This window comes from Phoenix dactylifera, unplaced genomic scaffold (genome assembly GCF_009389715.1).
Source record: "Phoenix dactylifera cultivar Barhee BC4 unplaced genomic scaffold, palm_55x_up_171113_PBpolish2nd_filt_p 001782F, whole genome shotgun sequence".
NCBI lineage: Eukaryota > Viridiplantae > Streptophyta > Magnoliopsida > Arecales > Arecaceae > Phoenix > Phoenix dactylifera.
The window spans coordinates 25902-53288 of NW_024069079.1; the positions used below are offsets into that span (position 1 = coordinate 25902).

Here is a 27387-nt window from a genome sequence, read left to right on the forward strand (position 1 = left end):
GCACAGTTATGAATTAATCGGAATCTTTAAACGTCTGGGCCGGCTGAACTGATTAGAACCTGTATTTTAAATCGACTTTCCAATCTGGGGTAGGTTGCTCCCCCACGCTAAATAATTTCCGGAGTTTTCCATCTCGCCGGGTTAGGGCGCTGTTGAAATTAAAGCCAAAATCGAAGGGCGAACCTAAATTACCTCTTCTACCCAACCCTATAAATAAGCCAGAGCCTGCTTCACGAGATTCCGTCGCTCTTCGCTCCCTCATCCTTTCTTCCTCTCTCTCTCTCTCTCTCTCTCTCTCGCCCTCGCCCTCGCCCTCGTTCGCTCGCTTTGTGAAACCCTAACCCTAACCCTCCCATCTCTCGCCATGAAAGAACCTGCTCCTCCTCGCTCCAAGAAGCCGCCGTCCCCTCAGAAGCTAAGGCTTCGCTGTAGCTTCGGCGGAGCCTTCGTCCCTCGTCACCCCTCCGGCGAGCTCCGCTACGTCGGCGGAGAGTCCCGGATCATCTCCGTCGACCGCCGCGGCATCGGCCTATCTAAGCTCGTTTCCAGGCTCTCCGAGCTCTGTCCCGACTGCTCCTTCTCACTCAAGTACCACCTCCCGGAATCTCCCTCGTCTCAGCCGGAGCTGATCTCGATCAGTAACGACGAAGACGTGCGGATCATGGTTCGCAACCACGATCGGCTCGCCGCCCACGGGAAGGCATATCGCCTCCGTGTGTTCCTCTGCGACGTGACGCCCTCCCTTGCCGGGTACGTTTGGCCGAGAAACCCTACCTCTGGTACTCGTACTGGTTCTTGTTCTCAACTAGGAGTTCCCGTCGGGGAGAGAAAGACTTTTGATGGAGGGGATGCCTTAGGAGATCTGACTGCAAGGACTTTCGGAAAAACATGCGGGGATTCCTGTGAATCTCTGGGTAGCAAGGTGTTTCGGACTCAAATTACGACCACCCACGAGAATGGGATCCAATATTTTGGTGTTTCGACGGCCCGTTCTCCGGGGTTCGGGAATCCTGAAAGTCTTAATCGGGTTTCCCTAAATGGATTCAAGGAAGATTCTGTCTGCGGGGTTGGATTCGACCAATCAGGTGGAGCTGCCTCCAGTCTTGGCCAAGTCGACAGTCATGATGTCCAATCTTCCGGTCCTTATACCTCTGCACCATACACGAGAAAAACTGAGAATTATACTGCTAGGAACACGAACAGAGAGAATGTTTTCCCATGGAAGGCTGATCATGCTACTGTCAAGACTTGCTTTGCACCTGTTTCCTTGGGCAATCAATCATATAGGGGGGTGTTTCAGTCCCAACTTTACAGCGGAAGTGATGGACATTCTGACTTATCTCATTGCATGACTAAAAATCATCAGTGTGGTGGTCAGCACAATAGATTCCATGGCACTGGTCCATGTAATATGTGTGGTTGTTGGATCGGATTGAATGATGTTGCAGCCCAGCAATTCTGTGATGGGAAGTTTTGCTTGCCAAGATTGAGTTTTTCAAAGTTTGTGGTGCCAAGAGCTCATCAAACCCAACTGACAAAGCCAATAAACTTTGGGAGCAATAGAGGTGTATTGAGAGAACAAAGATTGCGGCCAATGCCAGGACAGGGTGATCTTCCAGATGTGGGATTCGAACCGCAGAAACTTCAAGGGAGGTCAGTAAACTATAACTGTTTAGACCAGCCAGATGATGTTGGCATTAGCCCCTCTCTCCATTCAGACACCATGAGCATTAGGGATAATCTTTTAAGCAAATCTAGGATAGCAAAGCCAAATACTCATTCTCATGCACCTTATCGAAACAATCCTTTCAGTGATGCGAACCATTGCCCAGTTCAGTGTGATGAGAGCGCATACTGTGACGTTGTCCATGCAAACAGCTCTTACGATTTGGATAACAACTCAGGCTTTTTGGAACCAGACAAGAGAAATAATGCTAATGCAGCACTTTCAATTTTGTCCTTTTCATATGGCCTGCTAAGAAAGGATGTAGAAGAAGTTGATGTGAAGTTGAGAAAAATCAACATGATGCCACAGTCTGATATTGTTGCTAAATTGGATGACATCTTTGAACCTGTAGAGTCATCAATCTATGATACTTCTGTCATCAATCTTTCTGACATTAAAGCCCCATTGGATCTTCCCATGCATGCTTTATCATTATCTTCTGCTACCGAAGCTCATCCGTCAGCACCGGCTTCATCTGATAATAGCAACAATCTGCTAGAATCTGATGACTTTGCTCCCAGTGTTATTGCATCACCGCCAAAGGATGAAACAGGGCTCCAACTAAATAACGTGCATCTGATAGAGGAGAATCCTTTCATCTCGGGGCGACTTGTTGGAAATATAGCTGGAGAAACAAGTAAAGAGAATGCATTTGGGCCAAGATTACTTTGGGAGTCGTCACAGCCATTGAGCTCATTGGTGGCACTGGTATCTCATGGCACAGAGAAAGAACTTGCCTATATTAAGCAGGACCACGAGACCATGCTGTCCCCTACTTATGTGGAAGAGAAGGTATTCTTCAATCTATCTCAATAATTTATTATGCATATAATTTCATTGGCTTAATTAACTGAATAATTTATTCTGGCAGTCTGATGTGTCCGGATCCACAAGCATATGCTCCAAGGAAGCAAACGAAACTATCAGTAAAGTTTCAGCAGTTTATCCTCATTTGGCTATGCAAGAGCTGCAGGTAAACAACGCCTCATCTTCAGTTTTCAAAACTCAATGATCTTTTTCTGCCTTTCTCCAAAGTCAAAGCAATAAACTCTGAGTTTTAATTTGGATACTATTAGTTTTCATCAAGCCTTTCTTTCTTTGTTTTCTTTTCCTTTTTTCAATTGGCAGATGATAAAAAATTCTGATCTGGAAGAAATACGAGAGCTGGGAGTGGGTACATATGGAACTGTTTTCTATGGTAAATGGAAGGGTTCTGATGTTGCAATCAAGCGTCTAAAGCGAAGCTGCTTTGCCGGTGGTGAATTGGGAGAAGAGCGCATGGTGATTATTCTATCTCAGCTAAGATTTGCCGTACCGGTCGGTACTGTATCATACTAGTATTGAATCGGTACACAGTCTGGTACTGTACCGATACTCGGTAGGTCTTGCCATCTCGTACCGCATCGATACTCGGTATGCCTTGCCGTCTCATACCGTACTGTGTACCGATATTGTAATAGGATGATACTAATACAGGGTTCAGTACCGAGATGGCAAACCTTGATCTCAACCTTCTTCTTTAACAACAAAAAAGAGAAAAAGGACCTCAGAACTGCCAATCTGTTTTCCTTCCTAAATGACCTATTTTCAATTTCATAACCTTTATATATCTTGTTCTGTATAAATAGATTATTACCAAAAAAATAGCGATCCTTATTGCAAATGTTTAATACCAGCACTTGTCTTGGTAATCCTACTTAGCCAAACCTGTTGAATGTCCATCTTGAACATCACTTGGAAGTGTATGGACCAGTGCTTGGACATTCTATTTGAGTTCTAAGTTTACAATGTAGCTTTTAGAGTTGATGACTCAAGTTGTTTGGCAGCCTTACTCAAACTATGGAGATCATATCCAGAAAATTCTATGAAAAATGAATAACTAAACTATATAAATTGTTTTAAGAAGTTTGGTTAAGAGCATTGGAAAAAAAGCTGATTTTTCAACTGAACCAATTTTGACCTTTAATTTCTACAGATGATACTGCTTGCTTGTCAAAAGAAGATATTATGACCGGAAAAAGTAAATTACATAATTAGGCAACTATTTTATGATTGATGTATGCATGTATCATGCATGCGTGCATGTAGGTTGCACACACATTATGTGCCTCTTATTCGTCATGTATGTTTTACACAACTTGGTGTAGGTAAGTTCTCATGAAAATCAGAATTTCTATTGGTTTCACCTATGCTCTTTTGGCCCTTCTTTATTGGTATCCCCTTCTTTATTGGTACCATCTATTAGAATCAGGGCATATCACCATAATGGATTGAGCTGATTCATTTGCCAGTTTGGTAAATTTCTTCTCAACACATTCACAGATAAAAGTGAGTTTCCCTGTGGCAATATTGATCATTCTAGTATATACCTCATTTGCCATTATGTCTGAGTCTGGTCACTCAAGTTAGCCAAGCTATGTTTCTAAACACAGATGCAGAACCACCTCAATCATGGCATGAATTTAGTCACGGAACCACCTCAATCATGGCATGAATTTAGTCACGGAACCACTTCAATCATGATATGAATTTAGTCAGGAGTGTTTGTGAGCCTGTTGCCCTTACTGACTAGTGACTGGTGTACTTGGCTTTATTGATTATTTAATTTCTTATATTTATGGGCATGTATGTGCTTGGACATTGCAGTTGAACTTTTACATGAATGACAGGTCACAGACTTCTGCAAAGAGGCTTGTTTGCTGGGTCAACTTCACCACCCAAATGTGGTTGCATTTTATGGTGTGGTTACAGATGGCCCGGTGACAAATTTGGCTACAGTCACAGAATACATGGTGAATGGCTCCCTAAAACAAGTTCTGAAAAGAAAAGATAGGTACACTTTCATTGTTTCCTGTTCTGTATTGATTAGACTATACATGCATATACATATACATATACCTACATACATAGAAACATAATACATGGTGAATGGCTCCCTAAAACAAGTTCTGAAAAGAAAAGATAGGTACACTTTCATTGTTTCCTGTTCTGTATTGATTAGACTATACATGCATATACATATACATATACCTACATACATAGAAACATACATAAATATATATATTGACAGAATACTGACAGTCACTGTTTGCTTTACTTGTCTGCTTTTCTTACCTACAGCTGTCTATTGCAGAAAGTAATAATTGAAAGATTCAAGCAAATACATGGTACTAACCATTCCTTGTTACAAGTTATTATTATTTCAAAAACAAATTATTCTTCAATTTCTAATAATATTGGAATAAATTGAATGATGCAAACCAGAATTTATTAAAATTACTTTAGAAAGAGCTGAATCATGATAATTCTTTTAATTTTGTAAAAAGACAACATTAATTTCGTTTTAAAACACAATGGAGGTGTGACATCTGTTATCATTTTTGTGTAGCAGTCTTTACTATATTATTAAAACATTTCTAATACAACGAATATTCCCTATTGATTATGTCTATCAACTTTTGTGTCAAAATACCCATATTTCAATATTAAAATGCATTCAACTAAAAAAATAAAAATATCTTCCATATTTTAAAAATAATGTTCTAGGGAGCACGTGCACGTCGTGCAGTATGTGGGTGGTCAAGGGATCGTATGGTGCACATACATTATGCAGGCCACGTATACAAGTGCATGTGCTGTTATTTTTTTTTAATATTTATAAATGAATAAAATATGCTATATACTCTATATTTTTTATTATTTTTTATATGTAATATCAATATTAGTAACAATAAAATTTAGCAATTAGTGCTTGCTATTTACTACCTGATTTTTAGTAGAAATAATTATAGGATATAATATATTAACATTGTGAATAATAGAGGCCCCCAACCAGCTTGAAACCCCCTTCCAACTAAGCTTTATTCGCATGGGCGTCAATAAGAGTGGCTACATACATGGCTACACAATACTAAAAGGGCTAGTTATGCAGTTGCATAATGATAAGTAGGTTGCATATGCAGCAGGACAATGCTACTTCTATTGCATGTGTCCACAAAGTGCTAAGCAAATTCTCTTTGGCCCATATGCAGCTCGGTTGCATATGGTAGTCGTGTATTGGTTGTATGCTGTGGTCAGGGGACTGCATATGCATATTTAGCTACATATATTGTCTTATGTACTGCATTATGAAACAATGTCTAAAAAATTAACGGAAGAGATATAAAAAAATTAATTTTCTTTTACATCCTAAGCCATCTAGCACACAATGAAATTTTCTATCTTTTAAGATAAAGAGCTTTAACTCTTATTTCTTGAGAATAAATTCTACCAGATCTTCTCAATTACAATTTTGGTTGGATTCTCTCTTTTTTGGAAAGAAAATGGATTCTCTCTATTATTTTTGGGGAAAAAAGTTGAATAGTCTCGTTGTTTTTCTTGATTTCGGCCCCTCTCTCCTTTCCAAGTTTCAACCTCACTTCATTTTCAAAAATAAAATAGGCTAAATTGTTCTAATTTATCTTTCCCTTTATCACATCAAATCTGTCAAAGTTGGCGGTGGATCTCCTTTCTCTCCTCTCTGTCTTTCCAATCACACACTCAAGATGATCTTTTGTATCACCTCAAAATCCAACCATGTGCTTTCTGTGCTATTTTTATTTTTTAATGCTTTATTTAATTTAGGAGAAAAATCTAAAGACCTACCATAGAAAATTTTATGTCAACACTTTTCATTTTGTATTTTTTCCTCTTATTTGTTTCTTGTTTTTCTTTAGCAATCAGTTCTATGAAATTAGTTTATTTTTTGTTTTAAAGTTTGTTTTTTTAGCATCATTTTATAATCAATTTTATGTATTCAATTCTATTCAGTTTAAAGTTGTCCATAATTTTAAAGTTTGTTTTAAAGTTTGTATTCAATTTTATAATCAGTTCTATGAAATTTCATTTATTTACTTTTATTTTGTTTAATATAATATTTTTATTTATACTCATGTATCTTTTTTCTAATAACATGCATTGCATGTGCTTGGTTACTAGTAAATTGTAAAAATATGTCTAGATGGCTAAAGGAAGTAAAACTCGGTATCTATATGCCATTAAGTTTCGTCGACTTCATGTAGAACTAGTTTCTTGCTGTTCATGGATTAGCACCATGGGAGGTATCATAACTTAAATGAGTTGTATTAGTTGCAGTTATGTAGAACTTCAGTCATTTTATGGTCTAATTACGCTGAAGAGTTTAGTTTTAAACTGAGAGGCATATGAATTAATAAGAATGTATCAGACTGTCTATAGTGATTTATATTTGTCCATCCACCAGGACTCAGATTATGGTCAAGTTGACCTGATTAATGAGAAATGGTCATATCCACCATATATGTGTACCTTGCACATGGGAATGCAGAACAGAGTGCTCTAAGCTATATACCAAGTAAACCTAGCCAAATTTGGATTTAACCAGCAAGTTTTGTGGTATGACTTATGCATTATGCAGGCACCCAGTAGAGCTCCACCTTTTTTATCTCATGGTGGTAACCAGCTTTTTCCTTAGCATGCTATATTTCATGTACAAGAGACAATGACAGAATGGAACAACATTTACAACAACTGTCAAATTCATGGGATCTCTCTTTCTCCTCCCTCCCTCCTCTTCTCTCTCTCTCTCTCTCTCTCTCTGCTCTTCCTAACTCTCATTCACCAAATATTTCTGTATATTGTATAACTGCATCTTATGCTAACTGACATTTTTCAGTGCCCTGCATTTCAGTAAATATACATTCATCTAAAAGCATACCGAGCACGTGTATTTACCATGTTTTTGGAAGATGCTGAGCCATATTTTTTAATCTCCATTTCAATATCTAAGTATTTTAGACCCAGACACGTGTTTGGCTGTCTCACAGCAGTTACATGGTGTTCAAGCAGGCTACTTATGGTAAGCTGACATCTTTTCAGTAAATTGATAGCACAGAATGATATGATGTGCAATGATAAATTTTGATGTTAGAAGGTCTGAAAAGCTTATATCAAAAGATAATTTCAATTCCAAATTTATCTAGACATATATATGAAATATGTAAACAGAAACTACAGGATGTCATACATATTAGGTGTGTGCTTAAACATGTCTGAGACAAAGTTTTTTTTTTAAAGAGGAAAATTGGGCCAAATCCCATCAGTTCACTAAGAAAATGACCCCAACATACAACCGGTGTTTTTTTGCCACCGAAAAAGAAACAACTTTCCAAAATACAACTTCTTACTCATAACAAGTTGGACAGTAGGCATAATTTTCAAAAGCTTCTTCTCACTGCACACTCTCGACCAACTTGTTGGCAGAAACCTGATCTTTGCAATGACATCTGCTATACTTTCCTCTTTTTAATTATTGCTCTCTTCTAATCATTAGCACTGAGTAATTAACAACTAGGACATCCTGCCCTTTCCTTCAACTCTTGATTTTACTCTTTCTCCTAGTTGTCCATATAGACATAAGATCTTCAGGAAGAACATCCATTCCAAGCACCTTGCCAAAGTGGTCCTGGACCGAAGAAGCCAAATCACGGTGGAAAAGCAGATGATTTGTGGTTTGAATCTGTTTTTTGCGCATAACACACAAAAATAGCCCATTGAATCATTTTTCCAAAAGATTCTCCCCTAAGAGAACTCTATTCTGAATCATCAATCAGGAGGACAGTGCTTCGGATGGAAGATGACAGTCCCATAATTTTTCAGAATAAGTTGCCACCAGACCACCATGGCTTAAAATTTTATTTGCTTCTTTGACAGAAAACTGACGCTATTCCATTTCAATGAAATCATGTCCCTGTTCAAAGTCAATCTGACCTGTTGTAAAATTGTTGAAGTTATATTGCCTCCTCTCGCAATGTTCCAACCAGTTCACCTCTGAATTTAAGTCTTCATCCACGCTGTCCATAACATTGTTTCTTGAGAAGGATATCCTATGATAAAACTTCTTACCTACAACTTGGCTGATAGCTTTAGCACTACCATGTTGCAGTGAAGTCCTGTTGAAACTCAACACTGTCCCACCCTCCCAAAGTTGACATCATATTTTGTCTATCATACCTTTTGCATTACCATGTGGTGATCAACTCGATGACTGAAAATCGACACTATCAATCGAATCATGGTTCAGCTGCTCTTGAAGATTAGGATGTCCCTACTCAGGAAAAGAAATTCCCTGGCAGATAAACTAGCAACTGATTATATCTTCTTTTTGGAGCCTTGTGGTAAAGCTTGTCTTTCTAACTAGGTGTCTAACAATGCCTTCTCTAACTACAAGATTTTAAGTTCCCCAGCGCACAGTAATTTGTTGGTGGAGATCAATTTATTCCCTCAAAGTGAGACCTTGATTTGTGGCTAGAAAATAATATTTATTCGCTCTTTTAAATACTTAAAAGTGGGCGAATCGGCAAGTAATGTGGGCACCTAGTCATATGTTGGATTTGTAAGAGGGCACTGCATTGACAAGAAGCAAAGATTGCTTGGAGTTGCAGCGCATTAGCATGTTTGATGAGGGCTCAGGTCTAACTTTGGGGATTTGGTATTAAATCTTTTTGGTGAATAGAGTGCTTCCTCCAGCTAAAGGAGGTGCGTGAACTCAACAGTTGCTTGATGTTGAACCTTTGAACTATGAAGGCATTGCTCTTGGCAAGTTGTGTCCCCTTTGAAGGAGGATAATGGTTCTTTTATTTCTTGATGATGGTTATGAACAGGTAGTCTGCCCTTTGTAGGGGCATTGGTTAAGTTTGATATCTCCCTTGAGTTCTTGATTTTAAGGAAGCAGCATGATGAACATGGATAAAAGAGAGAAAAAGTTTCCATCCACCATAGCCATGAAAAGCCCAGAATTGTCATTAACATTGATCTTGCTCCTAATTGTCATTTAATTGCTTAATCAGTATACAAAAGTATTGTCTTTCGGCAAATGGTAGAGTATTTCGCTTTCTTTCTTGAGATGGACTTTTGATGAAGACTTTTATATAATTTAGCCCATGATAAAGTGCTATAAGGCTTCATTTGGCATTACTTTTGAAGGGCCAAAAAGTACTTCTTATAGGGTTAGGAACTCTTTTGGGTAATTTTTAGATATTTGGTAAAAATTTTGAAACAGCTTTCTGGCTCCTTCCAAAAGCTAAGAAGTAAGAAGTCTCCTAAGGAAAGTTCCAATTTGTAGCTTTTGGGTAAAAGTTATACCTAAGATGTGTCGGAAACTATTTTTTATGAGACGCTCGAGTTCAGCCTTGGCAATGAGAATTTTTTAAAATTAATTTAGAAATATTTGATAAGTTAACAATACTTTAAAAATTATAGTTTTTGATGGTATAGTATTATTATACCATCATATCACATCACATAATTATCATTACTATTATTTTATTATAATTAATAATATTATTATAACACAATAATCTTATAATATAATACTATAATAAATTAATAATATACTAAAATAATAATATCATTTTATTATATTATATGTTGTTATTATTATTATTATAGTATAATAACATGATAAAATATTGCTATATTGTATAATATAATTAAAAATATATTATTTATTATATTATTTAGGTTAAATATCAAAATCAATAATTTATAAATTAAGAATATTGTATAATAAAAATTTTGATAGTAGAAACAATTACACAATTGAAAGCATTATATAATGCCTTCTATTATTATTTGTTGATACTAAAAGCATTCTTAGTCTGGTTACCAAACAGATGTTAAAGTTCTATAGCACCTCAGAAATGTAGTTACCATGTGGTAAACAACTTTTTATTAAAAGCTCTACCAGTGAAAGCTCTGCAATCTAAACTAGGCCTAAGTCAATTGATAAAATTGCAATGTTTGCTTTTCTGAAAGGGGGACTAGGGAGGTCCACACTAATTGCTTGCAGAGTGCCAGCCATTGGGGGAGTTGACCTTTGTTGATAACACTATGAGGCATGAAAAGATATGGTGGGAGTGGTAGGGAAGGTCGCTTGGTCTGCTCCAAATTTGTCTGACTATTCAAGGGGTGATAAGATGGTGCATTATTTTGCTAGAAGTTTCATAACTATGTGCTAAAAGTTGTTTGGTCTAGTCTAAACTTTTAGATAATTACCAAATCAATAAGTCCAATTTTTTTTAATTGTGTGCTAGAAGTTCGTCTGCATATTTATTTGCTTATGACATTATGCTTTTGGTTTTCATGCTTTGGGATTGTAGTAGGACCCGCTCACTATCTAGTATGTATTCTATCTAACCATTCAACAATGAGGGTCTGTATTCCTCTACAATGTATATTGAAATATTTGATGTACTATGTTGCCTTTGTATTTGGATAGCTTCCACCTTCCATAATTTTGCTGTTTTACAGAACTGTTGATCGTCGGAAGAGGCTTATTATAGCGATGGATGCTGCATTTGGCATGGAGTACATTCATGAGAAAAATATTGTTCATTTTGATTTGAAGTCTCATAACTTATTGGTAAATATGAGGGATCCCCAGAGACCAGTTTGCAAGGTAATCAAACATGATAATATATATATTCTCTATTCTATGCTAGTTTGGCGTATTCATGTGCACATTTATACAAAAATGTAATTTGGTACTTGTGCATTTATGAATATATAAAGATTATAGAACAGTGCACTAAGTGAATCAGCTTTGTGACTATTTATTAGCTATATTATTTGTTGGGCTTGCATATCGTCGTTCTAATATAATGCATATAATATCAGATAGGAGACTTAGGCTTGTCAAAGGTGAAACGGCAAAAGTTAGTTTCTGGTGGGGTTCGAGGAAGTATTCCTTGGATGGCCCCTGAGCTTTTGACTTGTGAAGACAGCATGGTGACAGAGAAGGTACTCCTAGTTTTGGTGGTAACTGTTAGACTGTTAGCATGACATTCCTTTGGCACAAAATGGTAGGAGATTTATTCTCATTTTTGCCTTTCCTGCAGGTGGATGTATATTCATTTGGGATCGTCATGTGGGAACTTTTAACTGGGGAAGAACCATATGAGAACATGCATTTTGAGGATATAATAGGTAATCATCCTTTTTTATCCCATCTTTTCAGAATTATTTCTCTATTTTCACATTGCAGAAGAAAATTTGAAAGATAAATATATCTATAGACATAAAATAAAACAGGCAGTTCTCCGTGGGTTGTCTATGGCTAGCAAATTTTGTTTTCATCATCGATGCTGGTGCATGTTTGCTATAAATATTTTGGGTCAGTTTCTTGAACTTGGTTGTCAGATTTATTCGATGTTGCTATGCATATTCAATAATTTGAGAAAAATGCTTGAGATGCCGTACTTATCATAACTGGCAGTATATGGAAGACATAAAGAATGAAAATTTGCTTATATCATGTCAACAATAGTAAATGTTCTTCCCCATTTGCTGATCTGATATTCACTGGTGATGCTTCCAGCTGGTATAATTAAGGGTGACCTGCGGCCTGAGATACCGACCTGGTGCGACCCTTTATGGAGGTCATTGATGGAGAGATGCTGGTCAACTGATCCTGCTTCGAGGCCATCCTTCTCCGAGATTGCTAAGGAACTGCGTGCCATAGCAGCATCAATCAATATCAAGTAACAGGCAGTTGCCGGATTCAGGCATATGTGAAATGAGAAGAAGTATGTACAGTTCGAGTGGTGCGGGGTAGGATCCCTCATTGTAAGCACCCTTCGAAATGCCGGGACGTAGCTGTGTCTGCCATCCTGTGCTAGAAGTTGAAGTGGTTGGCTTCTGTACAAAACAAACAGGCAGATTTTTTATCTCAATATTTGGGAGATAGTGATATGGGTTAATGCGACGCAAATGTCAGCCCTTGCTTCCTGATAAAACTGATGCTGCTCATCTTGTGTGGACTTTTTCTTTTTTCGCCTCCTCCCCCTCTTTTTCATGTTGAGAGATGAAGATACCTCAGGGTTTGTTTGAATTGTCAGATCAGCTTCTAATTCAACCGAACTTTAAGAATTAAGAGTGCGTGCCCGAAGCCGTGGGCAGTTGTTGAATACAAAGCGAGAGGAGCACTGAGACTCTGCCGCTGGCCGAGATGTTAGATATCAAGAATTGTCCGTTTTGCTGCTGTCTTGCGCAGAGCTAAACAATGGTGCATGATTTTGGTTCGGACATCATGACACGAATGACATCGAAGGGCAGCCCGTAGAGAATGGAGTGCGAAAAAACGTCCGTCGTGCCTAAAGCTTGGAGCTCCCTAAACCGGATACGATTTTGGCCAAAATCACTCAAAATGCCCTACAAGTGATGTTTGTTCGGGTCTCCAGCATCCCTGCAACCCAAGACCCGCGGTCCGGCAGCCAGCCGGGCAAGTCCGAACTAAAATGTATAGGTTACATTGTCTGGTCTATCGCCTTATTCATGAACTAAAATGTATGAAGAATGTTCTTGGAAATTATTTACAAAAAGGTTGAGAACTTTAATCTCGTTAGTTTTACATATTATACAGAGACTAGTAGCAGTTATATATCTCTTGCATCTTTCACCAGGGAATCTTATTTTCATCAGTAAATTACAACAAGAGTAAAAGAGTCCGTAATCGATTTAAGAGGTTTTCCTAGATTTTGTTATTTACTGCCTTTTTTTTATATAAAAGATATAGATTGTTTTGTGACTTGGGCATCGACATGCATTAGTTAACCTTTTTGGGCAACTTTTAATGCGTTTAGAAAAGACTTACTGGCATATTGGATAAGATATCGCATGGATATGCTCAAACTGTCTTCTTTGTGTACCCTGCTTGATGCGTGGTTTGTGTTAGATTAGCTATACATTAGCATTACTTAGCTGTACATTAGCTTAGCTAGTGACGTGACTGTACATTACCTGACATAGTAGCCGTTGGAACCGTACATTTTGTATACGATAGCCACCTTCTCCTTATAAAAGGTGGGCTATGGCTGTTTCCCAAATGCAATAACAAAGGATCTTTCTTTTCTCTTTCTCTTCCGCTCCTTCCCCCTTCCTTTTTTTACATGGTATCATAGCCATAAAGATCATTTTCTTCGGTTTCTTCTTTCCTCCCCTCTAGTAGGCCACCGCTGATCACTTCTTCTTCATGAGCAAGTGAAGCATATTGAGATAGATTGTCACTTCATTCGGCATCATATCAAGCAAGGTACTCTTCAGTTGATATATGTTGCTTCTACGGATCAGCTTGCTGATATTTTTACGAAGGCACATTCACCGGAGCGTCATTGTGACTTGATTCACAAACTGAAGATGGCTTCCTCACTCTCATCTTGAGTTTGAGGAAGAATGTTAGCTTAGCTATACATTAGCATAGCTTAGCTATATATTAGCTTAGCTAGTGATGTGACTGTACATTACGTAGCCGTTGGAACTGTACATTAGCCGTTGTATATGATAGCCACCTTCTCCTTATAAAAGGTGGGCTATGGCTGTTTCCCAAATGCAATAACAAAGGATCTTTCTCTTCTCCTTCTCTTCCGCTCCTTCCCCCCTCCTTTTACAGTTTGTACGTCACATTATGTGAACAATGACCAGCTTCATGTGTGAGAATCTGTATCTAATGTGCTCCTAACTAATTTAAATATGCTTCTTGCAAAGGCCGGTATTGTTTGCTCAATCTAGTTTAACGTGCTGCATTCTTGACCCAGTGGGATTGCTTGCTCCTCCTTTTGCTAATAATAAAGGCCAAGCTCTTTATGCTGCTGGAAACTGATGAGCTGAACTCTGAAACTGGACAATCTATTGAGATAGTTAAGGTTTCCAAGAAGCCTGTTACTTACTTAACTCTTTCTTAATGACATGTTAGTTTGGGATCCCGATATTTGTTACCATTTACGTTTTTCTTTGAAGATGGAGACTCTCCAGTCATTACAACTGATGGTCAGGAATCAGCTTCAAGATCCTGGTCGAATAAATGCGAGGTAGGGTCTGATTACAAGTAGTCGTGCTTTGCAAATATTGCCTTTGTGGCAAGGTCAGGCCATAAGTGAGCCTGTGCATGTTCACCTCATAATTGTCTTGCCAGTAACAAATTGGTGTGTGAGTGGATAGTGTAGCAGCTTAAAAATAGGTTTTTGAATGGATGGAGTGCTTTTAGAAAGCTACACATGAGCTTCTTGTTTAGAACTGTTTCGTTAGCTGTGTCCTTGTTTGGGGTTGGTAGCAGGGTTTTCGAAAGCTAGAGGGGCTCTTAAGGTGACAGAACCCACATAAGGCTTGAGGCACAAACTGCCAAAAGGACACTCGCTTGAAGAAAGCAAGGCACCAGTTTAGGACAATGCATTAGAAAGACAACTATTTTTTCTCAAGATGCATAAATAGACTCATGAAAAACTGAAGGATGGGTCTCCAAGCTGATTCTGGAATTTTAAATGTTCCTTAGACTTCAGGCGGTCATTGTTAGTCGACTAGAATTGTTATGTCTTTCTTGGTACCTGGAACTCTGAAGCCTCCAACTTCTAGTTCTAAGACCAATGCAGCAATGCTTTACTACTACATTGATTTATTTCGGCTCCATTCAATCCCCATATTTACTTGGAGAAGAAAATCCACGGTGTTGAGGTAATTTAATCCAGGAAATTATTATCATGGCGTAAATTGTTACATTGTGCTGTAAGATGTCGCACCTCGGTCGGCAATTGAACTGTGTAGCTCTGCGTTGCCTGGATTTGTGGGGCAAATTAGTGAATTACAAATTATTTTTTGATTTCCGCTCGTTTACTTTTGCACTCTTGAGCTTGGGATTTGTCTTACAATCCAGACCAGCGATATCTTTCAAGCTGACGATCTTGAAAGATAACAAACCAACTTCTTGGGATTTGTGACCAGCGATATCTTTCAAGCTGACGATCGCGAAGGATAACAAACCAACTTGACGCTCTAAGTTTGTGTACTTTTTTTTTTGTGTGCTTGTCTGCAAAATTATCTATTTTGTACTTTTTAATTATGAATTTATTTGTCTCCCACATTGTAAATATATGTGTATGTATGTATTATTAGAGTTTTAACTTAGAAAAAAAGATTAATTTTAAAAAATAAATATATCAGTTTTATTTCTTAAATTTTAGATGGTCTAAAAATTTTAAAATTCTTGCCTTTTTCTTTTCAGAACGGTCGCATTTCCAAAAACGCCGACTCAGTTTACATTACTATTTTTTTTGCTTCACGGGACAAAACAGTTTTTCTCTTTTTTTCTTTTCTTTTCTTTCAAACCTTTTTTAAGTTTTTTTTTCATCTCGGCAACTGAAGAAGTTGGAATCGATCGGGTCAAGCTTTCTCAACAATCGTGCTCGTTAAAGAAGAATCGGATTGAGCCGAATTACTGTATCTTGAGAACGACATGCCTAGATTATTCCTCTATAATATTTTTTAAAATAAAAATATAGTAGTTTTTAGGTAAAATATTTTCAACATATATTGTAGCCTAAATGAATCTTGACATGGCAATTTTGTGGACTGAGCGAGATTAATCAAGGTCGGTAACCAACATAGTAAGATGGAAATATTTGGAAGGACATGAGATCTTCCAAAACTGATTTATCTTTGCAGGAATATAAAAGACTATAGATTTTGGCAAATACCATGATTTTTGAGCATCTTGTTCTGTGTATAAGCGCCTTTAAATCCGTATTCTGGATTGATGTTGTTTGGTAAAAAAACTTAATTTTTATGGAAAAGGAAATTCATTTGAGATGGTAAAGAAAAGGAGATTGGAAATAAAGAGGATATGACTAATATTGATTTACACGGTATGACAATTATCTACTCTTGTAATTTTTGATGATAAATATCAACTATTATTTTTATACGGTAATTTTTGTTGAAAAGGAAACTCATTTAAGATGATTGATGCAGCATAGTTTACTTAGTTTGTGATCGAAACCTTTGCATTTAAGACGATTCATGCCTGACGATGCAATATAGTTTGTGATTGAATTCACCAAAACTATCTGATCTCTTTTGTATTGGATCTGGATGAACAGTCAAAATCTTTGATGTGGAACCTAGCCGAACTTAGTTTATTCAGTTGGGACTACTAACATATCATATGAGTTACATATGGTAATGACGGCTCGTTACAATCAAAAAGAAAATAGATTTTTTTTATGCTTTATCTTATTCACGTCCACCTTTTGCCTCTCTTCCCTCGACACCCTTCACCTTTCTCTCCTCCGCCTTGTACGACTCCATACGAAGCCGAGCCCCTTTCTCACCTTCGAACGGTCGACGACCTTCGAACGATCGACGTAGGCTGCTGAAGAGCCTTCCTCTTTCTCTCCTCCTCTTCTTCCTTCCGGCCGGCCGGCTGTTTTCCTTTTCTGCTTTTCCCGGAGTTTCTGTGCTAGGATTTGGATTAGAGGTTTAACCTGTTCCTCTCCTCTACTGCTGGTCTACTGCTTGCAGGCCATCTCGATCGCTGTGTTCCTCCTTTGCCAGGGACTACCTCTTCTGGAAAGGGTAACGAAACCCCCTCCACCCCGCCGGCTCCGACCCTTGGGCCGCATTTAATTCTATTTGCGCGTTTGTTTTTTCCCCCCCGATCAGTTTTGATATGTAAAGAGAGATTATGTGTTGATTGCTCCATGTCGCAGTCGCAGTCACGGTAGCGATGGACGGGGCTCCCACCGGCAGCGCTGGAGCGATCCTGGGCAATTACAGACTCGGAAGGACTCTCGGCGTCGGCTCCTTCGCGAAGGTGAAACAGGCCAAGCACCTGCTCACGGGGCACCAAGTCGCTATCAAGATCCTCAATCGCAGTCTGATGAAAAGCGCGCAAATGGAAGAAAAGGGTAATCTTCTTCTTTTCTTTTTCTTTACAAAACAACAACAGCAACAAGAACAACAAAAAAAAAAGAAAAAAAAAAGAAAAATTGTTATATCTTGCTTGTCGATTGCTGTGCTAGCATCTTGTTCAGATTTGTGTTGAAACCGCCTCGATTTGATAGCTGATAATTACAATATCATCTCTCTGTATTGTAGTGAGGCGAGAGATCAAGATACTGAGAATGCTCAGGCATCCCCATATCATCCGCCTCTACGAGGTCATTGAGACACATGCAGACATATATCTTGTAATGGAATACGTTAGCTCTGGGAGTTGTTTGATTACATTGTAGAGCGAGGCAGGCTGCAAGAGGACGAGGCTCGTCGTTTTTTTCAGCAGGTACATTAATTACTTAGTACACTGTTTTCTTTTTCTTCTTCTTTTCTGGGACAAGCTTCCTTGCAGTTATAATTATAGCACGATGTCGTCACTTCTGAATGATAGATGTTTGCAGCTCTTTATTTAGATTTTGTTTCCAGCACAACTGCAGGATGTCATTCTTGAGGAAACAACTGATGAACTGATCGTTCTTTTTTGGGGCAATTTAATTCATAACAAGTTTTGTCTTTAAGTTATCCCATATCTTCTTTTGTTCTATTAATTTTATTTTTTGACGACTGTGGCTATGGTAAGCGTACTTGAAATGGAAATGAGAAATAGTTCTTGCAAGTAACCAGAAAAATTGTCACTGCATCTACTTTTTATCGGTTCTTCTAGTTTCTGCTGAGTTAGGATAAATCCTTATATCTTGGTCGAAACAGATCATATCTGGTGTGGAATACTGCCACAGAAACATGATAGCTCATCGTGATCTGCAGCCAGAGAACTTGCTGTTGGATTCCAAATGCAGTATTAAAATAGCAGATTTTGGCTTAAGTAATGTCATGCGTGATGGCCATCTTTTGAAGACTTGTTGTGGAAGCACCAACTATGCTGCCCCCGAGGTATAGAAATACTGCCATCATTACTGATATCACTCGCACTTCTGCAGTGTTAATTGAGTGCATTAGAGATGCTATTTTTATGGATTTCTTCAATATCAGTGTAGTATTTCCTTTGTGTAGGTTATTTCAAGTAAACATTATGCTGGCCCTGAGGTTGATGTTTGGAGTTGCGGTGTCATTCTTTATACTCTTCTTTGTGCTAGGCTTCCTTTCGATGATGAAAATATCCCCAGTCTGCATAAGAAGATAAAAGTAAGGACAATGCCAAACACCTTATCTTGAAAATATACTACTCATCTAAATGAATACCTTTCCATGAAACTCGAACTTTTTCCAGGCTGGGACGTACACTCGTCCTTGCTGTTTGTCTGCTTCAGCAAGGGATTTGATTTCTAGGATTCTCGTAGTTGATCCCATGAAGCGAATCACTATTCCTGAGATTCGTCAACGTCCATGGTTCACACCTCATCTTCCTCGCTATCTGACAGTGCCTCTACCTGATACAATTCAGCAAGCAAAAAAGGTATGTTATTGTGGTTTGTCCTCAGTCTTATAAAGAGTAATACAAGAAATTCTCTTGCTCTGTTGGATTTAAAACTTCTACCTCTTCCTTTATATGCTTCATCTCTTTGCCTGAATTGAAGGTGTTTTGTTCTATTACTGGATAGACAATGTGTGCAAATGAAGAGAAAGGCGCTCAATTTTTCAGTTGTCATGCTGCGAATGCTGATTTGTGGGTCTAATACATGAGCTAGAACTTCTCCATTATCTTATGGAGCAAGTTTGCTTCAGCTATTGCTGTTTTGTTTGTAGCAATAAAGATTACTTTTGTTTAAGCAGAGATAGTACACAGACAAAGTAACTAGATGGTCAGGAGAATAATTTGAAGTCCATGGTTTTATCTGACTCTTGGTCATGGCTTTCATAATCAATATTGTCCAGCTATAGTGAACAAATTTGTGGATCGCATGTCCTATCCTCTTCTCCTGAATTTTAAGATTTGTAGCATTGTTTTTGTGACATGGGTTCTGCATGCTTAATTGTATATTATCATTTGTTGCTTTTGAAGAGCCCTCTGGTGAGTTCCACAATTATTTTTCGAAAAAATACTGCAGAGCAAATATTAACTTGAACTCCTAATTTATACTTGCAAACTTTTTCTTCATGTAATATTTCTGTTAATTCGCTGCCACTTTTGTAGATTGATGCGGATATTTTTCAAGAAGTTGTTAAAATGGGTTTCGACAAGGACCATTTGGTCGAATCTCTGCATAATAGAGAGCAGAATGAGGTGTTTTTTTGTGTTCTGAAGCTTTTAAGAAGTTACTACTACCATATGAAATTATATAACTGATATTATAAAGGATTCTACATGCAGCTGTTTCATATTACTTGCTTCTGGATAATCGGTTCTGTTCTACCGGTGGCTATCTTGGAGCTGAGTTTCAAGAAACTATGGCATGTTCTAAATATTTGCAACCGACTCTATTGAACTGTTTCTTTTAGATTGCTTATTTGGTCCCCTGTAGATTCAATGTTAATTCATAAATGTGCGTTTCTGTAGGAATATGGTTCCTCGTATATGAATTATTGCAAAACTCCAACTCCAGCCCTTACAAATTATTCATCTAGATATATGGATCCACAGGGCGTTGGTTCTAGGGTACATTCATCTGATTCCAAAGCATGGGCTCTTGGACTGCAGGTCAGTTGTTCTCCTTGTTATGTTATCTTTGCCTTTGTTTTCAGTTATATATATGTATTATATTATATATCTGTATTTTGCTGCAGTCGTCAGCCCATCCTTGTGCAATAATGATGGAGGTCTGTAAAGCTCTCCAACAACTTAACATTTGTTGGAAGAACATTGGACACTATAATATTAAATGTCGATGGGCTCCTGGCTATCCTGCTCCGCATACTAATCATAGCATTGGCAATGAAGCTGCCATCGCAGAAATTGATAATATTGCTTGGATATCATCTTATCTAGTCAAATTTGAAATTCAGGTATGTCTTCTCTTGTTGTATCAAGAGGACTTGTTTGCTTTTAATAAGTCATCATTATTCACTTTGCTTAAGTTTGTTTTGATCTGTAGTGCAACCACCATTTTAAAGTGATAATGCCCTAAATTCTCCTTACTTCACCTTTATTTCATCAATCTCTCTGAAAGCATATTGTGGTGGTTATATACCATAGATATTTTGCTGATATTACCTCATTTAATTTGCAGCTGTACAAAACCAAGGAAGAGAAGTATCTGCTTGACTTACAGAGAGTCCAAGGTTCGCATTTCCTTTTTCTTTATCTATGTGCTGCCTTCCTTGAACAGCTTATGTTTGTACCATGATAGTTCTCCATTAGGGTTTTTTTTGTTTTTTCCTCTGCTCACTTTGATACCCTTGAAGTTTGTGAATATGTAAATAGGCACTCTCTGTGGCTTCCCTGTGGCTGCCATGTCTTTGGAATTGCTTTGGTGCTTTGGTGCTGATTTTTTTCACTTTGGTCAACCATAGCATCCTGGTGGATACTTCTGAATCCCATTTGAAACGATAATCTTGTTAAGATTGCCTCTGCCCATCATGCATTAAATAGTAGTGCCTCATATTATTGAAACCTCCTATATTTTCTGATTGTTGTGGATTTAGGGAGGGCTGGTGGCACATTAAGAAGTCCACAGTCAAAAATTCAGTAGTACCTATTGACTATTGTCTTTATTTCCTTCAGATGATGACCTGCTATCAAATTTTGGCTGTGGTGATCTGATGCTATAGATTTATAGCTTTCAACATATGAAATTATGGCTGAGTCAATGTTGGAATGAAGTGTTGGGTGGCAGCTATTTTATTGGATTCATTTTTTACAAACTTGTAACTTGGTCTGGACAAATGAGCATGCAGTGGATCACTATGGTGATCTAAAATGTCTCCTCATTTATCTGATTTCTTTTGATCCTATTATTTGTTTGACTGATCGGAATAAGCCAACTGGAGTAAAAGAGCCGCGGACTATTGGCAATCTTGATCATAAATTTAGCTAAATTATATAGATGCACTATAGCAATGCATTTCATAGATGTGATAGCTTGCGTGCATTTGCTTTGTATTTTTGGAGACCGAGGAAGAAAGTGTAGCTATCTTTTTCAGCTTGATCGTTACTTGTTACATTCGCATGTATCTTTTGGTGACTTTGATGTCGGCAATTTGTTGATACTGGTTCTCTAATCATCCGAAGGTTTCATTGTGGAGTTACCTTTCCCCACTTTTCGGGATATATACCACTTGATGTGGTTGTCTGCTTTCCATTTTTTTTTTTTTTTTTTTGCTAGAGAAAAAGGGGGAGGGGGAGGAAGGGACAAGCCCACCCCGCGTAGCAGCCCCCACTGGGCCCCCGCCCCGTCAGAAAAATGTTCGATGAATTGTCTGCTCTCTATTATAAACACAATTCTTGTAGTTTTTGCTTGACTTGAGCCTGATTGTGTTGTTTTATTCAAGGATTACTTGCCCTTTGCACTATCTTTCGTGATTTTACTAAATTAGAGGGTCTTTGCCTATCTCTCTTCTCTAAATTAGAGGAAGTGCTAATTAAGCCGGCTAGGTTCAGGTGCATTATACGGCTTCCAAAATATTTCAACCTTTTTCTTTCTACTGTCCAGCTATTGCACAATTCAGTGGTTGACATTGAATAATTTTTTTTATATAAAAGATACAATTTGGACCCAAACTAACCGGCCAAGTCAGTCTCCTCCGCATAGAATTAAGAAGAGGGCACCAAATTGACGTCGCATTGGCCTTAAACAAGAGAGACAGTTCTAATTACACCGAATATATATATATATATATATATATATATATATATATATATATATATAAAGCAAAAAATTAGAAAATTTTGAACCGTCCTGTTTTTTCTTTTTTTATTTGGTAATCTTGCCAGATCGGACAACATTCCGGAAAGAGAGGAAAGATAAAAAGAGTTTGAAAAGGGGAGGGAGAGGGCACGTAGGTCATGGTCACGGTGGATTCTAACCAATAGGATGATGCCGCTTGTCTCTTGACATAAAAATAATTTTAATAAGTTTTTGGTAAAGGCAGGATATGATATCATGTTATTTGAATTTTTTTAATGAAAAAGTTACATATCACGTGATGGATCGCGGATCAAATCACCGGTGGGTGATACCGATCCTCGATTACCATATGAACATGGCATGGGATTATTTTTTTTTTAATTTAATCTGTCGAAATATTAAGTTCAATTTCGAGATCAAGGCATTTGGGTAACATAGTGTGATGTCTCGTCAACGAGGCCCAAAAGGTGAAGCCAGACCGCCCATCACCGACGGTGAGGCTTCTCCGCCGCTTTACATCCGCAGGCCGGGACCCAGCCAGACTTCTCCATCGGATTCGGCGCACGTCGGATTGACCACTCGATTGTCGCTCACGGGGGTCTCCTCCTAAATAGGCGGCCAGGATTTATTTATTTATATTTTTCTGGTATAGATTTATTTATTTATATTCGTAAGCATAAAATTAAATAAAATAAAATCTCCGCAGATCGAAAAATTATATCCCACACGGCGTGCGCCACGTGGCCATGCACGCCGTCATACGCCACGTCACCACAGACCTCTTCTCTATATATAGTGTGGCCCGCTCCCCCTCGTTGCTCCTTTTTCCGTGTCTGCTCTCAGGATTAGGGTTTTCTTCGCAATCCGTCTTCCGCTGACTCGAAGATCAAGGAAGGCTTCTCTTGAAAACTACTCTACCACTCGTCCGGATCATCGTCGCGGAATCGCTTCTTCCCCCTCCCGTAGCTGCCATATCGGATCCCCTTTCGGTAATTTCTCTTTCGTTAGATCGGACCCAATCTTCCGCTTCTTTTTACCGCAACTTCCAGCTTTTGATGTGCTTTTCTTGCAAATGGTCGATCCGTTTTCGCTAATCTCGGTTACGGTGTTCTTGGAGGGGGGGCATCTTGTTCTTCCCTTCGGAATGGTGCCTGGACCGCAACTTCCCTCCGGGGTTTTGCCGGTGTTGAGAGGCTGATCGTATTGTATTGGCTGATCATCGTAGATGTTGGTGTTTGATTCTGGATGGATCGCCCATCTGTGATGAGTTCATTGTTGGTTGGAAGGAGGGATTGACTTGTTTGAGTTTGTTTCTGAGGGATTATTTTTGATGTAATGATTTCTTGATGTGGATGTTGTAACATGTTTGTAATAGATGAAAGTTGCTACCGTGCGCTTTTCTTGTTGATGATTCTGCTTCGCAGTAGTTGCGATCAGATTTTTTTTTAAGAGAGAGAGAGAGAGAGAGAGACGATATTCCTTTGGAAGTAGATTACCTTCATGTTCGATCAAAGGTGGGAGCATGTTTAAATTTTAATTCCATGTGGAGATGTGGGGAAGCTGAGTGGGATGGTTCTGTTCTAGGTGGCTCTGATGCGACTCAGAAAATAAATATTTGATCGGAGATTGCCCAAATTGTATCAAACAAGAGGAGCAAACTAGTCCTATTTGTCAAAATTTTCATTCTTCTTCTCTTCTACTGCTTTTTCTACCAATGCTTAGACCTGATGAACTATGACCTTTGCAATTCCTCTGTCAAGAGTTTCTCATATTGGACATACTTTTTAGGGCATACATAAGATTCTGCTTGTTGTTGGCTTTAGCATCCATTATTTGACTGATGATGTGGGCGAGGAAATTTCCATTAATTTAATTATGTTGCTTTTCTTAGTTATTGTAATTGCTGTCCTCATGCTGTTTTTATGCTTATTTCATCTTGTTGAGGTGCTACATTAGCTTTCTGTTCATGTTAATTTCATGTTATGTTATTTTAGGGTCTTGGAATTTAATTCATTTCCAAGTGGCAGGAGAGGTTTTTGTGATTGGCATTTATGTTTACAGTCGAACTTTGAACTGATTTTTATGCTGTGAGATTCTTTTGCTTAACGTATTTGCTCCTAGTACTTCTGAATGTTTTCTTTGGTATCTTGTTGGTCTTTAGTGTTGTTGATTGATCAACAGATCGGTCTTTAAAATTTTATTTAGCCACAAAACCTATTAACTGAAGCTGTTGGAATAGATTGAGATGTAGCTCTTCTTGCACTAATTTGCTGTCTTTGTTTTCACTACAGAGTCGAGAATTCCATCTGTCCCAGCACAGCATCAAACCTGATCATTTTGCATCCTTCTTTTTATTTATAGAACGTCAGATTGTTGCTTCGACAAACATTTCTTTGTTCGGTTCATATTCAGTCAAGTAATATGCCGAAGGAAAGGAGGACCCGGTCTGCATCCTTTGAACGAAGATCTCGTGCATCACCTTACCCATGCAGCTCATCCAGTGTTCGGAAGCATTCTTCTTCTTCCTCCTCCTCTCGTAGCACTCCTGAATCTGGTATTGCAGCAGCCAAGGACATCAAAGAGTGGGAGGAGATTCGTTGCCCTGTGTGCATGGAGCACCCTCACAATGCTGTTCTCCTGCTATGTTCCTCCCAAGGGAAGGGTTGCCGCCCATTCATGTGCGACACCAGCTCCCGCCATTCTAATTGCCTGGACCAATACTGCAAGGCATTTTCTGAATCCCAGCCATCTCAGAATGTTGAGGGCCAGCAGCCAACAAAGCTCTCATGTCCTCTCTGTCGTGGGCTTGTTACTGGTTGGACGGTGGTGGAGCCTGCACGCAGGTTTCTCAATGCTAAGATTCGTAGCTGCTCTATGGAGTCCTGTGGGTTTACTGGGGTTTATGGTGAGCTGAGGAAGCATGCTAGGAAAGAGCACCCCTCTGTGCGGCCATCAGAGGTGGACCCCGAACGACAACGAGATTGGCAGAGGTTGGAGCAGCAGCATGATCTTAGGGACTTGATCAGCATGTTTTGGTCGCCCATCAGTGGAGAAGAAGATGGCATTGGCATCAGCGAGGATGTTGGAGAATTGAATATAATCCCGTTTCCCTCAATCACAGTTTTTTTGATTGTACAGGCGACTCGAGCAGAAGGTATGGCTGCCTCGCGATCATCTTGGCTTCACTCGAGAAGCTCCTTCTGGGGTTCTGCACAGGCGACTCGAGCAGGAGGTATGGGTGCCTCGCGGTTATCTTTGCGTTACTCGAGAAGCCCCTTCTGGGGTTCTGCACGGAGGCGAAGAGGAAGGGGAATGATCCTGTGGGGAGAGACCTTCCGCGAACAAGATTCTTCTAGCAGAGCAACCAGTGATGTTATTGATAGTGATGGCAGTGGTATCGACAGCGGAGCTGAGGAGGTCTCTGTTGCTCCTTAACAAACAAGGCCAAGGGAGACCTCAGCTGCAGCCGAGGATGTTGGAGGATGGTGATGATGATGATGAGTTATTGTGATTGTAGGGCTGCCCCCCTCAGTCAGTTTGCAGTGTTGGTTTTTGGAGTGTTGAGCTGGTTGGGGTTTGTAAATCACTTGTTTGTAGCACAAGGTCAGGAAAGGTGAGAAACAGAAAGTGAAGTCGGAAGAACATTTTTTCACATTGAATACGGGATTCTGGTTTGATTAGTATCTTTTTAATGCCCTTCGCTTTTATTCGTTGATAAGTGATATCTGTGAATACGGGATCCTGGTTTGATTAGTATCTTTTTAATGCCCTTCGCATTTATTCGTTGATAAGTGATATCTGTGAGTCGGCTTTGTTTATGGTGTCCCTGCTATACGTTTTGGGTTGGAGGCGCTTTGAGCGTTGGGGGAGCCTGAAGTGGGCGGGCGTTTGCTGCTTGGTGGCCGGTGACCAACAAGTTCTGAGGATTTGTGAACTTAGCCCATTGTATGCTCGATTCTAGTTGTGCTTGCTCTTTTTTGTTTTTTTTTCCTTTAATGAGTTAATTATACAATGCGCGTACGAATATATCTAAGAAAATCAGAAAATATAAGCTCGCGGAGTGCTCGAGGCAACTCTCTCTTTTCTAATCATAGGATACTCTTTAAATAGTTAGCCACATAAGCAGTCATCTAATCAGCAGCTCCGTTAGCCTCTTTAAATACATGCCTAGCCTGAAAGGCCCCACCATCCCTTATCATCATTCAGATGTTCTGGAGCAAAGGGTGGGTCAAGCTCATATCCCTCGGGCCCCTTTGGATCCAACTGATCACCGTGACCCAGTCGTCCTCCAGGATGACTGAACTGGCCTGTGGTACTTACCTCGCATGTCGAAGATCCACTCAGGCAGTCCTTAATCTGCTCCGAAGATCGAAATGTTGAATAATTGGCAGCTATCCGCTGCCACCATCTTGGAATACAGATCTCGTATGACAAAATCCGTACCTCCCCTCGTGCCTCCGTCCAAAATGGACTCGTCGAAGTTGACCTTGAGAAAACTCGGGGGTGAGGGCTCTCAGGTGAAGAATACCATCTCAAGGCTGCCTGGGCAGAAAGAGAACTCCAGGTATCCCGAGCTATCAAAGGTCCACTAGAAGAGGAAGTGTGACTGATCTCTGCCGCCTGCACTTGGGCGTATTCTGCCACAAACCTCGATGACAACCTGTGCCCATCAAAAGTATGAGCATTTTTTGCCAGCTAAATCTGATAAGCTGTGCAAGTTGCTCTAACGGCCTCCTGGTGTGTCTGTGGACTACCCGACCGCTGGCGAATCACCTGTAGGAACTGCGCCCTTTAACTCCAAGCCTCTCGCGGAGTCTCTGATATGTCAACTTTGCCCATGTGCACTGAAATAGCATGTGGTCCACCGTCTCATCAACTCCACACCTCCTACACTCGGGGGGGACCCTCAAACCACATCTGCTCAGCACCGCTCTGATCAGAAGGCGTTCCCAAATCACCTTCCATAAGAAGAGTGCAGCCCTAGGGTGAAGTTTGAACTTACATAACCAAGTGCAGTCCGGCCCTAGCTCGTGCTCCCGCTGGATAACTCGGGAGAAATTTCCTAACCTAACACTAGTCCTG

General features: G+C 39.3%; 3 protein-coding genes and 1 long non-coding RNA gene across 5 annotated transcripts; all 4 read left to right on the forward strand.

Annotated features, from left to right (window-relative positions):
* The first annotated feature begins 293 nt into the window (after positions 1-293).
* LOC120109084 lies at positions 294-12506 on the forward strand. Its single transcript, XM_039122819.1, has 8 exons — positions 294-2518; positions 2598-2699; positions 2855-3007; positions 4396-4559; positions 11054-11201; positions 11420-11542; positions 11641-11728; positions 12120-12506. The coding sequence occupies exons 1-8, from the start codon at positions 365-367 to the stop codon at positions 12284-12286; spliced, it is 3099 nt and encodes a 1032-aa protein (XP_038978747.1). The 5' UTR covers positions 294-364; the 3' UTR covers positions 12287-12506.
* A 4334-nt stretch (positions 12507-16840) lies between these two features.
* Positions 16841-17393, forward strand: LOC120103951. Its single transcript, XR_005510122.1, has 3 exons — positions 16841-16932; positions 17090-17143; positions 17284-17393. It is a non-coding gene; the product is annotated as an uncharacterized LOC120103951 (long non-coding RNA).
* An 854-nt stretch (positions 17394-18247) lies between these two features.
* LOC103722912 (SNF1-related protein kinase catalytic subunit alpha KIN10-like) lies at positions 18248-21611 on the forward strand (the record flags this gene model as incomplete). Its single annotated transcript, XM_039122818.1, has 8 exons — positions 18248-18454; positions 18575-18706; positions 18792-18977; positions 19656-19747; positions 19819-19912; positions 20019-20159; positions 20246-20464; positions 20689-21611. Coding segments are annotated over 8 exons (1188 nt in total), but the record flags the coding sequence as incomplete, so codon positions are not given.
* A 1517-nt stretch (positions 21612-23128) lies between these two features.
* LOC103698893 lies at positions 23129-26023 on the forward strand. Of its 2 annotated transcripts, none has more exons than XM_008780942.3 (2): positions 23129-23294; positions 24597-26023. In XM_008780942.3, the coding sequence occupies exon 2, from the start codon at positions 24727-24729 to the stop codon at positions 25738-25740; it is 1014 nt and encodes a 337-aa protein (XP_008779164.2). In that variant the 5' UTR covers positions 23129-23294; positions 24597-24726; the 3' UTR covers positions 25741-26023. The 2 variants fall into 2 exon arrangements, with proteins under 2 accessions (XP_008779164.2, XP_038978745.1); XM_039122817.1 differs by having other exon boundaries at positions 24667-26023.
* Positions 26024-27387: the final 1364 nt, after the last annotated feature.